At 34.1% G+C, this 13,131-nt stretch overlaps 1 protein-coding gene across 6 annotated transcripts in view; it reads left to right on the top strand.

Moving 5' to 3' along the window:
* SBF2 (SET binding factor 2) overlaps positions 1 to 13,131 on the top strand; it is a 252,394-nt gene that overhangs the window by 198,100 nt on the left and 41,163 nt on the right. For all 6 annotated transcript variants that reach the window (XM_068685291.1, XM_068685290.1, XM_068685294.1 and 3 more), the window contains 6 exons: positions 66 to 193; positions 2,157 to 2,332; positions 3,250 to 3,395; positions 7,234 to 7,432; positions 9,511 to 9,707; positions 12,586 to 12,723. In XM_068685291.1, coding sequence (XP_068541392.1) covers positions 66 to 193; positions 2,157 to 2,332; positions 3,250 to 3,395; positions 7,234 to 7,432; positions 9,511 to 9,707; positions 12,586 to 12,723 — 984 coding nt within the window. The remainder of the gene's footprint in view (positions 1 to 65; positions 194 to 2,156; positions 2,333 to 3,249; positions 3,396 to 7,233; positions 7,433 to 9,510; positions 9,708 to 12,585; positions 12,724 to 13,131) is intronic.

Here is a 13,131-nt window from a genome sequence, read left to right as displayed (position 1 = left end):
TGACCAAAACAAAACTGATTCTGTAATCTAACAAGTATCTATAAACAACATTCTGTGGTCCTCAGTGGGAGAGCAGGTGGTGATCCGGAGCTTTCCTATTGCATCTGTTACGAAGGAGAAGAAGATCACTATACAAAACCAGTTGCAGCAGAGTATGCAAGAAGGAATGCAGATCACTTCAGCTACCTTTCAGGTAAAAGGAAATTTTGTAAAACTTACGTAACACAGAATGCTCAGATTACTTTTGAGCAGCAGTTTGTCCTGATACCTAGGAAGAGTTCAGTTTCCTGCCATGTCAAGGTCAATACAGAATATGGACTCCTTTTGCAGAAACTCTCACTTTTTTTGGCCCAGTTGATACAGCATTACGGTTTTCATGTTTCTTTCTCTGCTTTTCTCACCTTTCTATTTTGGATTCAGTAAAAGGCTATTTCGTTGTGTTCAGCAGAGGCATTTAGTGCAGGGCAGTTGACAGAGATGGGACTTCAAAGAACTGGGAATCATGACTTCTCTGAAGCTTCCAAATGTTCCTTATTGGTGGTAATCTAATCTGTGGTTAAATCCTAGGAGATGGGAAGTTGAAGGCAAAGAATTTATATCACAGACTGAAAGTAGACTTCAGTGCTTAAGTCAAGAAATACTCTGTTGGGGTGGCTGACTGCAGAAATAAACTATCACTGAGAACAATAACTCTTTAACATCTGAAAATAAAATAGATTATCAACATTTTAGTAGTTGCTTACAAAGCGGACGTTATTTAACTGATCATCCTTAAATATCCCAGTCAAAAGGACAAGATTAAGAATACAAATAAGGAAAACAACAACAACAAAGTTGTTCCTGTGGACTTTCCGAGAGGACTTGATGAAAACTTTTTTTTCCAGAAATATTTTACCAGGATAATTAGCATACTTCACTGATGTGCTAAATGCAGACGTAGCTCAATGTTTTTAGTGCTGGATTCTGGTCAAACATCATATCTGCTTTTGTTTAGCATAGTGCTGTGTTAGGTTATGAAAATGAAAACAGTTTTCTTTCTGTTCCCTTTGTAACAGCTAGCATTTGATACAGTATAAGATAGCAGCGCCCCATCCCCCATCTGTGTTTATTAATTAGGATGTTCAGAATGTTTTGGCTGTAGTCATGCTATTTAATATCTTCAAAACTTTGTATCAGTATAGCTTTTAAAAATTATTTCAAAGAGATCATAGAACAACAGTTATTAATATTTTGGAAAGTAATTACAAAACAAGTGAAAAAAAATAATGAAATCCACCTTCAAGATGACAAGCAAACTTCAAAGCATGTGTAGCTATGCAATCAAAGATAAAGCTCAAGGATATTTCTTTGTTTGCTTTTTTCACATTCTTAAAGTTCTTTTGAGCCCTTTTATGGAATCCCTATTTTATCGCTGCCTTATTTTTTTAAATTCTTTTTCCCTGAAGATTTGAATGTCATTTTGGCTGAGAATGATGGAGTGTGATTTAAAGAAAAATAAGAAAAATTAAATAATAAAAATTAAATAATAAATAAATGAGAAGTTTTTAAAAAACATTTCTAACAGGATGAATGGATTAGTGTTGAATAGCAGGAGGTTAGTTCCTTTCCAAAGATCAGATTTCACTATTACGCTTTATTATTAGCAGTTTTCTAGACTTTGGAAGGTGAGGTAAAAATTAGGATCACTAAATAATGGAAGTTTAATGCTTGTGACATATGAATGCTGAATTTGTTGATTTGATGAGAGTACATTGCCAACTTTACTTTCTGATATATAGTAGAGCTGACAGAATATTTCCAACCTGAGCTATCCCATGTGACTAGCACTTTAACTGTTGTAGACATCATAGCGCCAGCACAACCACTTAAAATATTTCTGTGTTTGGTATTATGAGAATTCCAGATGCTTCATAGTGAAAATACCTTAGTGTTACAACATAAATGCAAAAAGTAAATAACAACAACAACAAAAAAAGAATGAGCTGTATGATATCCCTCAAAATCAGTAGGATATGCATACATGTATTTGTATTTTCTGATGGGCATAGTACTGCCTAAGTATGTGGGTTTTGTTAATATATATTAGGATCTTTTAATTTATTTTATCATAGTTATTTTTTTTTTTAGTTTCTAACATGTCCTGTCTTTATATGCAGCTAATTAAAGTAGCATTTGATGAAGAAGTAAGTCCTGAAGTGGTGGAAATATTTAAGAAACAGCTAATGAAGTTCCGCTATCCTCAATCTATCTTCAGCACTTTTGCATTTGCAGCTGGGCAAACAGCACCACAGATAATTTTACCAAAGCAAAAAGAAAAGAACACTTCATTCCGGTATAGTCATTCTCCTTCTTCTGTCACTCTTTTTGTTTACTACTAGTCAAATACATCAGTCAGACGTATTTTCAGATCTCCAGATCATTTAATCAGTTCTCAAGAAAACCAAAATAACTGATTGCTATTCTCTGTATTTTTATCTTTACTGAAAACAAGGTAGATTGATATGAAATAAATGTGTATATAAGAACATACTGTTTATCCAAACTTCTTGCTGCAGTAAATTTAAACAAGTATCTCATTACATTTTGAAACACGCACAATATAAATAACATTTTCAGCTATGCAAACTATGCCAACATAGAAACAGATTTCTTGTGTATTACATTTTAGGTTAGTAACCTAATGTGGGCTAGAATTCATTTTACTCTTTAGTATAGTCTGTTCAGTTGTCCTTGTGTACTTTAATTGAGATTTTCAGCTTTGGGTCCTCTTCTGAATTCTGTGTTGCACATTAGTTTTTACTAGACTAGATGGATTCTTATGCAATTCCAGAGTGGTAGTTTCAGTGATTCTTTCTTGATTATTGCATTGTTGACATGGGGAAGTAGAATTCCAAGGTAGTCATGGAATCTTAAAACTTTAAGGTTAATATCTGCCTTTCCTGCCTTCATTCTGCCAACTTCATAGATTTGTTACATTGCTAGCAAAGTACAAATGCCTAAAGAAAGATTATGACTGCTTATTCATTATGTTATATATATAATAGGTGAAATTACTCTTGAAGTAATAAAATTGGCATTAAAAAATTAATATAGGAAGTCATATTTCTGGTGGTTATGATTTTGTTGTTAAATGAGAAAATACAAAATGTTTTTTATATGGGTAAGCACGTTTATCCTAAAAATCTGTAGGTGCTATTGTGGAGAATTATATCCATCTTTTGAAATATTTTTATTGCTATGAATTTATAGTACCTTCTCAAAAAGTATTGTGAAAGGAGCAAAACGTGCTGGGAAGATGACAATTGGTCGCCAGTATTTATTAAAGAAGAAGACGGGCACAATAGTGGAAGAAAGAGGGAATCGTCCAGGCTGGAATGAAGATGATGATGTCTCTGGTAATAATAAAGTATTATCCATTTTTGTTGATATGTCTTACCTAGAAGAAGAAATTGTGAAGTCTTCCTAGACAGGAGAAAGAAAGGTTGCAAAAACATACATTCTTAAAGTGTTTTTGTTTGTGATGACCAGACATACAGGGCAAAAGTAGTAAAGTATAATAAATTTATTATTTGTATTAATTATCATGCTATCTTCATATAATATCTTTAGAAAGCCTGACATCAGCAATTAGTCTATACTGAGAAAGCAGAATTTAGTGAGATTCAAGAAATAGACAATACTGTAGGCAAATTTTGTATTTGTGAAAATTACAAATTATATCTGAAGGCAGCAGAAGTCTGCAAATTACTGCAAATACCGTTTTTCCAAACTTCTGTTGAAAGGGTTTGGAGACAGAAGGTAGAAGGTGATTTGGACTCTTTGTATAGTTCATGTGCTCGTGTGGAGTTTGACTTTCTTCCAAACACTTCTTTTCCTACCATGTGCTGCTGTCAGTATACCCTTATCTGGACCAGTGCTAATTTATAATAAACCACTAGAGGGAACCAGATTCTCCTGTACATAAACAGGTATTGTTTTGTCATACCATTCTTTGTGGGTTTTTTTTGTTTGTTTTTTTTTTTTAATGAATTAAAAAAAGGCATTTCCGATAATGAAGTGTTTATGACACACTAATAATTTCTTCAAAACATCAAACAAGCCAAATTTATCTTTTGAATATTTAGTCAGTGAGGTGACTTAAGTGACTTACATGCAGATAAATACAAATTTTCTGAAGTCAGAGTATGAGAACGCACTTGATCTGTTCTCTCAAAAAAAAAAAAAAAAAAAAAAAAAAGCATTCCAGGAAAGAAAAAAAAAATTCTCTTTTTCCGTTCCAGATAAATATGGTGGGAAAAAATGCACCAAGAAAAGGTTATGAAATATGGAATGTCCGTATACTGCTGAAAATATACATTCTTAACTGAATTTCCTTAAGTGCTGAGTTAGTATGTGTTCTAATGTTGCAGAATCTTCAGGTCAAAAGGATCTGTGCAGTCAGTGCCTGTTCTGGGTGTGATTTTTTGTCCTTCACTCAGAGAGACCAAACATAATTAAGCCTGTGTAGTCACACTTCTCTTTGCAATGAAGAAATTGTAAGAGTTGTTTCATTGCATATGTACAAAACAACTACATTCTTGAGTACAGGAGTTACATAAAGATTAATGGCAGTCACTTTTTTTCCTTCCCTGACAAATTTAGAAAAATATAAATTGTGAGGCTTCCTACCTGCTGCTTTCCAGATGTTGTGACTGGGTATGTGTGAGGTGATTAGAGTCTGACAGCTTGCTTTTCTGTTCACACTGCACTGACACCTCAGCTGACAACAGCACTGACACCTCAGCTGACAACTGTAGCAGTCCTTGCTTCAGAGTACAAATAGCTGTAGAAAAATTGCCGTTTAATCACTGAAATTTGTTTCATATTGCTTGCTGTGAATTACTGTTTGTTTGCAAGTCTCAGAAACTGAAGTATAGGAAGCTATGTAGCTATAACAACAATGAAGTAAGTGGGAGCAAATGGGCACTATCTGCAGCAGGTGATACATTGTCTTACAGAAAGAACCATTAAAGATAGTGTTGGAAGGAGCTTCGATGATCTCCATCTCTCTGCTGGAAAGCAGGATCAACATACTTATTATGATCCTTATATGCGTTTATCTAACTTTTTCTTAGCTTTCAAATATGATTTTTTCACAATTCTAGACAATTTGTATTAAAGTTAAGTTATTAAGGATGGTTAAAGTTAATACTTCAACCTCTTAACTTACTCCTTAACGCCGGAGAATGACAAACAACTTTGTGATGCTCAGGGCTAAACATTTACTTGCCACAATTTAAATCCTTCATTTCTTATTCTGTTACTATGTACATGTAGAAGAGATGACTGCCTTCCTTTGGATTGCACTGTTTAATGTACTTATGGGCTATTGTAATATTTCCTTTCTCTGTTCTCTTCTGGATGATAAATATCTGTAGTTCTTTTCACTCCTACGCATAGTCTTGACAGAGTTCTGATTATCTTCATCGCTCTTCTCTCGGTCCTCTTGAACTGGTTCACACATAACTTTTATTGATTTTCAGAATTGGGAACAGTACTCTAGTTACAAGCTGTTGCTAATGAACACCTGGAACTTTTCTTCCCTACATTTCCTCCTAATTTTTATTTTTGGAGAGTTTAGAATCTTACCATACTATAGGTGATCATAGTGGTGTGTTCAATGGAATAGGAGACCTTCTGTAAAAAGTGCTTTTTACAAGCAGTCATATCTCAAGAACAATAAAACAGAGGATTTACTCCTCTTGTTTTCAAAATCAAATGAAAAAAATGCATTTTGAACTTGAGATAGTAAAATATATCTTCCTCTCCCTCTTCAGGTTAAAGACGCTGGTATGAGCTCCTATAATCTTTAGGTTTTTTACACATTCAGGAGGATATTTTGCAAATTCTGATCACCAATATACCTGCTTTCATGAAAGAAAAATTCATTTAGGAAAAAAATCAAGAAATGCACACTCATGTTATCTAAGTCAGTTATAGCATTTAACATTGTTAAATACCAATCTTCTGTGTTCCCCCCAAAAAAAATTTCTAAAACCCCTTTACTTTGTTTCTCTTAGTGCACTTTATAATTGTAAATGTTTTGTAACTTCTTTCTTACTAGGACAAATATGAAAATATAGGAAAAAGGGGAGATATCCATAGCACTAAACTCTTCCTTGTTTAGGTCAAATAGAAAATAGTTATTTTTGTATGATGCACCATTGGAGCAAAAAAATATTTATGTAGTTTTTATGCTAAGATAAATAAAAAGATGTATCTAGGTTCTACTGCTGTAAATTCTGAATGTTGTCTGCTGCCAGTAAACTTCTAATTGTATCATAATTTTAGGTTTTAAATGTAGTTTTAATTTCCAATTTTATAAAGTACTGTTTTAAGTTTAAATCTGTATATACTTTGCGTTGCCTGATTCATGAAGAAATACTTCCCCTCATATGCACATGCTTTAATGCTTGAGATAAAGTGGTAGCAAGTAACTGATACATACAGTGAACAGTAAATCTGCTTTCAGACGTATTTGGAAATAGTTGAAATGTTGATAACAGGCAGGTGGCAGGTTTTGTACAAAGACCCTGCTTGACTTGAATTTCAGTGTAGTTTGAACTTATGGCATGGTTTTTATCTTTCATGGTTAAAGTTCCTTTTGGTTTGGAGGGTGCAACTGATGTGGATAGCTGAAGAGAGCTGCTGATTGACATTGAAACCGAAGCATTAAGAAGCCAACACTTATCTGCTGTGAAGTAATGATGCAGAAACACTTTTAATTTGAACCAAGCTTTAGAAAGATTTTTACATCTTTTGAAGACAGTTTCAAAGAATTTACGAGATCCATTTTATCTTGCATGTTTAATGAATTTATGTGCTCATTTTTTATTATTCTTTCTGATGTACATCTTTGTATAGCAGTTGTGAGTTTAACATGCTTGCATAAAAACACTGTTAATAGAAAGTATGCCTGCCTTCAGTTCAGTTCAAATAAATGTATGAGAGAAGTTTTTCTGGAATTTTAGCAAAAGAGAGGTGTCAGCCATGCCAACCACTACAGCAGTAGGTAACTTTGGGATATACTTTTGTTGCTTACAATTTCTGCAAACTATAGCTTCTATTTGTTAGTGCCTGTAATTGATCACTGACAATAAGACAAACTAATAATTAGTTCAGAAAGTAACATTGTTTTTTTTTTGTGTAATTGCTGGCTTTTGCAATAGCAAACTCAAAGATTTTTGATGTTAGTTTCAGATGACAGTGAGCTGCACACAGGTGGTACCCTAAAAGCTTCAGAGAAGTCAACAATGGAGCAATTAGTAGAAAGAGCCTGTTTCAGAGACTATCAACGTTTGGGACTAGGGACCATCAGTAGTAACACTTCTCGATCAAAACCAGAATACTTAAGAATAACTGCACTGAACAGGATGTATTCACTTTGCAGGAGGTGAGTTTACCGACTCAGTCAAGTATTTGAAAATAAAAGTGACATAACATGTATTCCACATTTCATGTTCATTTAAACAACTTATTCTGACTTCTTTTTTGTCTGTAGTAAGTGTGTTCAACCAGTGGCCTTGAAGCTATTTGTATTCCACTCTTAGAGATTCCTCTTCTGTCACATGGTGGTTGTGTATGTATTCATCAGATTTGGAAAGACTGCCAGTGATAGTAGCCAGAAGTGAGTTTTCAGAGCCTCCGCAGAAGCTGTCAGACAAGTCTTTATTTCTAAGTTCTTTTCATTGCCTATGGAAAGAGAAAGTCCTTGGTGCTTTCAGAGGAGACTAACCTAGATACTGTGAATTGCCTTCTGATGTAGTTTTTCTCCCAGCTTTCTACACTGAAATTAAGAGGCTATTTTCCAGCTAATTTAGTGATCAAGCTAGATGGTAGAACTCAGCCTGCCTTGATGGTTTGTGTTGGTACTGGAAATTATTTATGTAGTATTATGTAGTTTATGTAGCACATAAATTCTGTTCCTTAAAAAAAAAAAATAAATCAAAACCACATAATGTAATTACTTTCTTCAAATCAAAAATATGTTTTAAGATTGAAGTATATTATCTATAGTATAAAAGTATAAAGTATATTATCTATACTGCTTTAAACTTTATCATGTACTGAAAGTCACATGCTGTACATTAACGCATGAATGTTACTAACTCCCTTTTTTGGTTGTTAGTGTAATTTGCTACCACTACCCACAAAAATTCTTTATAATAGAAAGCATATCTGCATAAGTTGTATGAGAAGAGCGTCTGCATTCTCTAAAGCCTGTTTTGGCTAGTCATTGCTTTCATTATAGATAATGATATTGCCAGCGAGCCCTTCATGGAAGAAGGACACAAGAAAATAGTAGATCCTTTCTATGTTCTTGCATACATAGAATAACAGGTTAATAACTGTGGTTTTGTTCAATCTCCATTAAATACAATGCAAATAAAAGCGTTTAAGTCTGCACATTTTGGCTGTGCTCTGGGCATTATGTAAACAACTCTTATCTCTCAAAAATCTACCAGTTTTTAATATAATTAGTTTCTTTGGTAAAGATAATTCATGTCTCAGTAGATTACAGATCACTGGATAGAAATACTTACCTAAGGCCATATTAGTTTGACTATTGTGTTCTAAGAACCAGAACATAAATATGTACATTCTTTTTGTATGAGGGTAGTTCAGTTAATGTCAGAGTACTGAATTTACAAGAGCAGTGTATATTCTGTAGGAACAAAATTGTTCAGTAAGAATTAACATTTCCCAGCTTATTGTGTTAGTTTCTTCTTAACATATGAAATTGGCACTTAAATTGAATTTTTTTTGTAAGACATAGAAAATAGTATTTCTCCTTGCTTGAATCCATGTTTTTTTCTAACAGAAATTCAAATACCATCTTGTTGGGTTCTCCATTTTTACATCTATTGTATTAGTAAATTTCCTAATCTCTCAATGTATTGTAGTGTTCTAAAAAGTACACAAGATTTAATTTTCAAATACATTGTTCCAAAGAATATGGTTATAAAATACATTTTGACGTAAACCAGTTATGACCAAAAATTATTGTTTTAGTTCTGATACTCTAGGCAATCTAAACATTCCTTCATTTCCATTCTTATATCCTATATACAAGTGTCAAAACAAAACTACTGTATCACGTGCATGCCTCACAATTCTGTTTTCTGTCATTCTCAAAACTATGGCTTCATTATAGTGATGAGTAAGAGATCCACTGGGAAGAGAATTATTACCAAATGTAACATAACCTTAGATGGAAGGACACTGAAAGTGACAGTCTTACGATTTTTTCCTAATTTAAGTTGTTTAAAAAATGCAGTTTTCTTTACAAATAAATGTAGTTTAAAGGATTGGACTAAAACAGGAGAGTTGTGGAATAAAAAGCAGTAGTACCAGTTAGCATGTGTTTTCATTAAGATGTCTACTCTGCCTGTAGCTTTAGGACTTGTTTTCATTGTTTAATATTTTGAGAGCACATTGTTGTTCAAATTTTTCACCTTTTTGTCAATACAGTTATCCTGGACTTCTGGTAGTACCTCAGTCCGTTCAAGACAGCAGTCTGCAAAGAATTGCTCGCTGTTACCGTCACAATCGCCTACCAGTTGTGTGTTGGAAAAACACAAAAAACAGTACTCTCCTACTTAGGTCAGGGAGCTTTCATGGAAAAGGTGTTGTTGGCCTCTTCAAATCCCAAAACACACATCCTACAGGTGAGCTGATACAATTAGATTTTCTGTATAAGTAATTTTATTTAGAAATACTTACTTTTCTAGAAGAATCAGTAAGATGATTGAATCAAAAATCTCAGGGTATGAATTCTTATCAGTTCAGTTGTTAAGTTATCAATTAAGTAGTTCAGTTTAATTACTCTCTGTCATGAAGCAGACTTTGAATGGTATGAAGGTGGTTCAAAAATGTTAATTGAACTAATCTGAATAGGGATTATATATGAACCAGAAGTCTTCAGTAAAAGCTTGCATCTGCCAAATGCAATGTTTCTGAGAACAAAGCACCTATTTTCTGATAACTTCCCCAGTTTGACTTCAATTATCTCTTTCCATTGTACTGTTTTTGTAATGAGTATATGCTGTCATTTTTAATAAAGTACTATATAAAATACTAGAACAAAAATTATTCAGTGGATTTTCTGATGTCTTTCAATGTGATATTAGTTGAACTTTTATGTTTCTTTTATAAAATATAGGCCTGAAAGATTATTGTTGGGGTCTTTGCATTAAGTAAATCTTTTCCTTTGTATGAAGACTGGACCAACACAAGATTTGTCACTAGTTAATTTTCCAGAAGAATAAAACATAGGATAAAACTGATTTTGGAAAGGACAATAGTTGACTTCTTCAGCACTGTGTGAGGGGTGATTGATGTTAAGGTTGAAGGGCAAATTTTCCATCTGTAATCTTTTGCAAGGACATTGTTGCCCTGAATCTTTAGCTCACATATACATTTAGTTCAATAGCAGAATTTCATATAAATCAAGCTATTCATCTCTTGGGTCACTTTACAAAAAGACACACAGTGATCTTCACAAAATAAAACCTTCCAAGTGGTAGTGATAAGGACATTATCCTTTCATTTAGACATTTTATTTCATTTAACTAAATTGTTAAGAACTAAAACGACTTTCTGTGGCATTGCTTCAAGGGCTTGAAGTCTTAGAAATCGTTCAAGTAAATTTCAGAATGTGCACACTGCTTAAAAGTTGAAGAGAAAATGTTTCTCTTCAAACTTCTTTCACTCTCCCAGACTGCTGCAGTGTGATGCTTCCTGTGTGTACATTTTATAATCACTTCCTAACTTTACTATTAATTTAGATACTATTTGAATCTATCTTGAAACTTCTTAAGCTACTTCCCACTAATCAGGTAACTGTTAGTTTCCAGTGTAGCATCTGGTTGGAGCATCACAGAGAAAACTATTTGTAAGTTACAGTAGTTGTGGCTTGTCGAAACGTGCTCGCTCAGGTCCTTTGACTCTCTCTTTCATCACAGATTCCAGATTCTGGCTCTTGTGATCAAGTTATGTTTTTGTTCTGTAGCAAGTCTAGGTCTGGCTGTAGTAAGCTAGAATTCAGGAAAAACAAAACAAACAAACAAAAAAAAACAGTTGGCATTTGAAGTAAATCTGACCCCTTGAGTCTGGACAGTTTTTTGTCTTCATAGTCATAGTATAGCCCAATTCACCTAATTCGTCTCCTTCCCTTCCTTCTAAGTCCTTGCAGCTGGACGCAAATGGATGTTTTTTCTTGTTAAGGTAGTTTCCTCCAACGATCACCTAGATTCCCAATGCACATTTAAAACTTGCTTTTGTTTTTGCATTGATTTTGTGTTCTGTTATTTGATTCTTAACTTCTTGAAGTCCTAAGTGGATGTCTATTCAACTTCATTGCAGTAATTTCTCAAAACATCATGCTTTCTCAATGTGCTTTTTCTATTTTGTCCACCCTGGTTTTAAACTGTGTCTTCTCTAGCTTTGCTTTTATCCAGTGCTTTGCAGCCACTTCTCTCTCTCTGAAACAGTCCTCCTCAGTGTTCCCAAGTGACTCAAGCAACATCAGTGACATCTGGAGAGTGATTCAATTTTTTGAGATACATAGAGGAGTCATCTGAAACTCCACACGTGTCAAGAGGTTTCCAGAGGTTTCCAGAAAATGGATTATGGTTCTTAGAACAGTGCAGCTTCTCCCCTCCTCCCCCCACCTCCCATCCTCCACCCCACCCCTGGAGTTTACCTAAGTAGGTAGGAAGATACTTCCTGAAGTTACCTACTGGCGAAGGAGTGGGTAGGCTGTCACTGGGGAACAGGAATGTTGCTTTTCATAGCTGGAATTCCTTTACATATGTTATCCCGGTGTGCATGCACTGTCCATCCTCTTTTCTCTTTCTATTTCCCTAAAAACATCAGAATCTTGGGGTAGGGTGCCTGAAAGATTTGAGGGTTGTGTCCAGTGATGCCTCTAACTGCATAAAAAGATGGCATAAACACTGGTGTCTATTAATAAATGTATACTTTCAGTGAATGGGCAGCATATCTCATGGAACCTCTGCTCACGTGTAAGGCACCTTCCCTTACTGTACTGAGGAAGAGCTGACTGAGTATGGTTTTATCTTACTTCTGTTGAAACACTATTCTATCTGTTCTCTACGCTTTTTTATTATTATTATTTTTATTATTATTTATTATTATTATTTTGAAGCTGACATTTGCTGGCAAATACCACAAACTTGTAAATGTTACTTTCACTTTCAAGAGTGAAGGGAAAACTACAGCATCTCCGTTCTGTTCGCATTGACCATTTGTGCATTGTCAATGTTTTGAATGGTTACCACTGGATAAAAGACTCTTTTAGAAGCTTAGCTTTGTGGAGTGTAATGCAAGAGAATATTGATGGTGCTGCTTGCAGCCAGGTGATGGGCATTCTTTGTCATTGAAGAAATGACCTTTTCAACATAGGACAGGCAAACCATGAAATTGTCAATTATCTTTTTTATATGGTTAGCTTTTTTCTTTTGTTATCCTGTGTATTTATAAATATATGTTAATGTTGTCCATTCTTCCTGCAACTCTTTCTAGCTCCTGCTTCTTTAGAATCTTCAAGCAGTATAGAACAAGAAAAATACCTACAAGCCTTACTTAATGTGATATCCGTCCACTGCAAAATGAATGGCAGTAATACTCTCACTGTTAGACCAACAATTGCTCTATCTCCAGGTAAAATTGTTTGGTATAGTCCTTTTCTGTGTTTAAGTTGAAAAGCAAATTTTCTTGGATTTGGTGTTAGTTCAATTTGAATTCTGTTGTTTCCTCTGTTGTTTCGTTTTCCAGATGGTTTTATTCACTCTTAGTTTTGATGAGTGTGTCTCTGTACGTAAAGGATGTTTTTAAACTTTTTCAAAATGTTTTTCAGTGTTCTTAATCTGATGGTAAGTGATTCTCAGTCTATGGTTCATGGCTTTTGATGAAATTCACTTGGATACAATGGCCCAATCTAGAGGCATTAGTAATTTTAACAATTCTGGAGTTAATAATATAAAGTCCTCCAGAATATAAAGATGCCAAGTTGTTGTTGTTGTTTGTTTGTTTTAAATATCAAATGCAACAATTATTTAACAGAATCAA

Source organism: Anas acuta, chromosome 5 (assembly GCF_963932015.1).
Source record: "Anas acuta chromosome 5, bAnaAcu1.1, whole genome shotgun sequence".
Classification (NCBI taxonomy): domain Eukaryota; kingdom Metazoa; phylum Chordata; class Aves; order Anseriformes; family Anatidae; genus Anas; species Anas acuta.
This window is presented reverse-complemented; position numbering and strand designations above follow the sequence as displayed.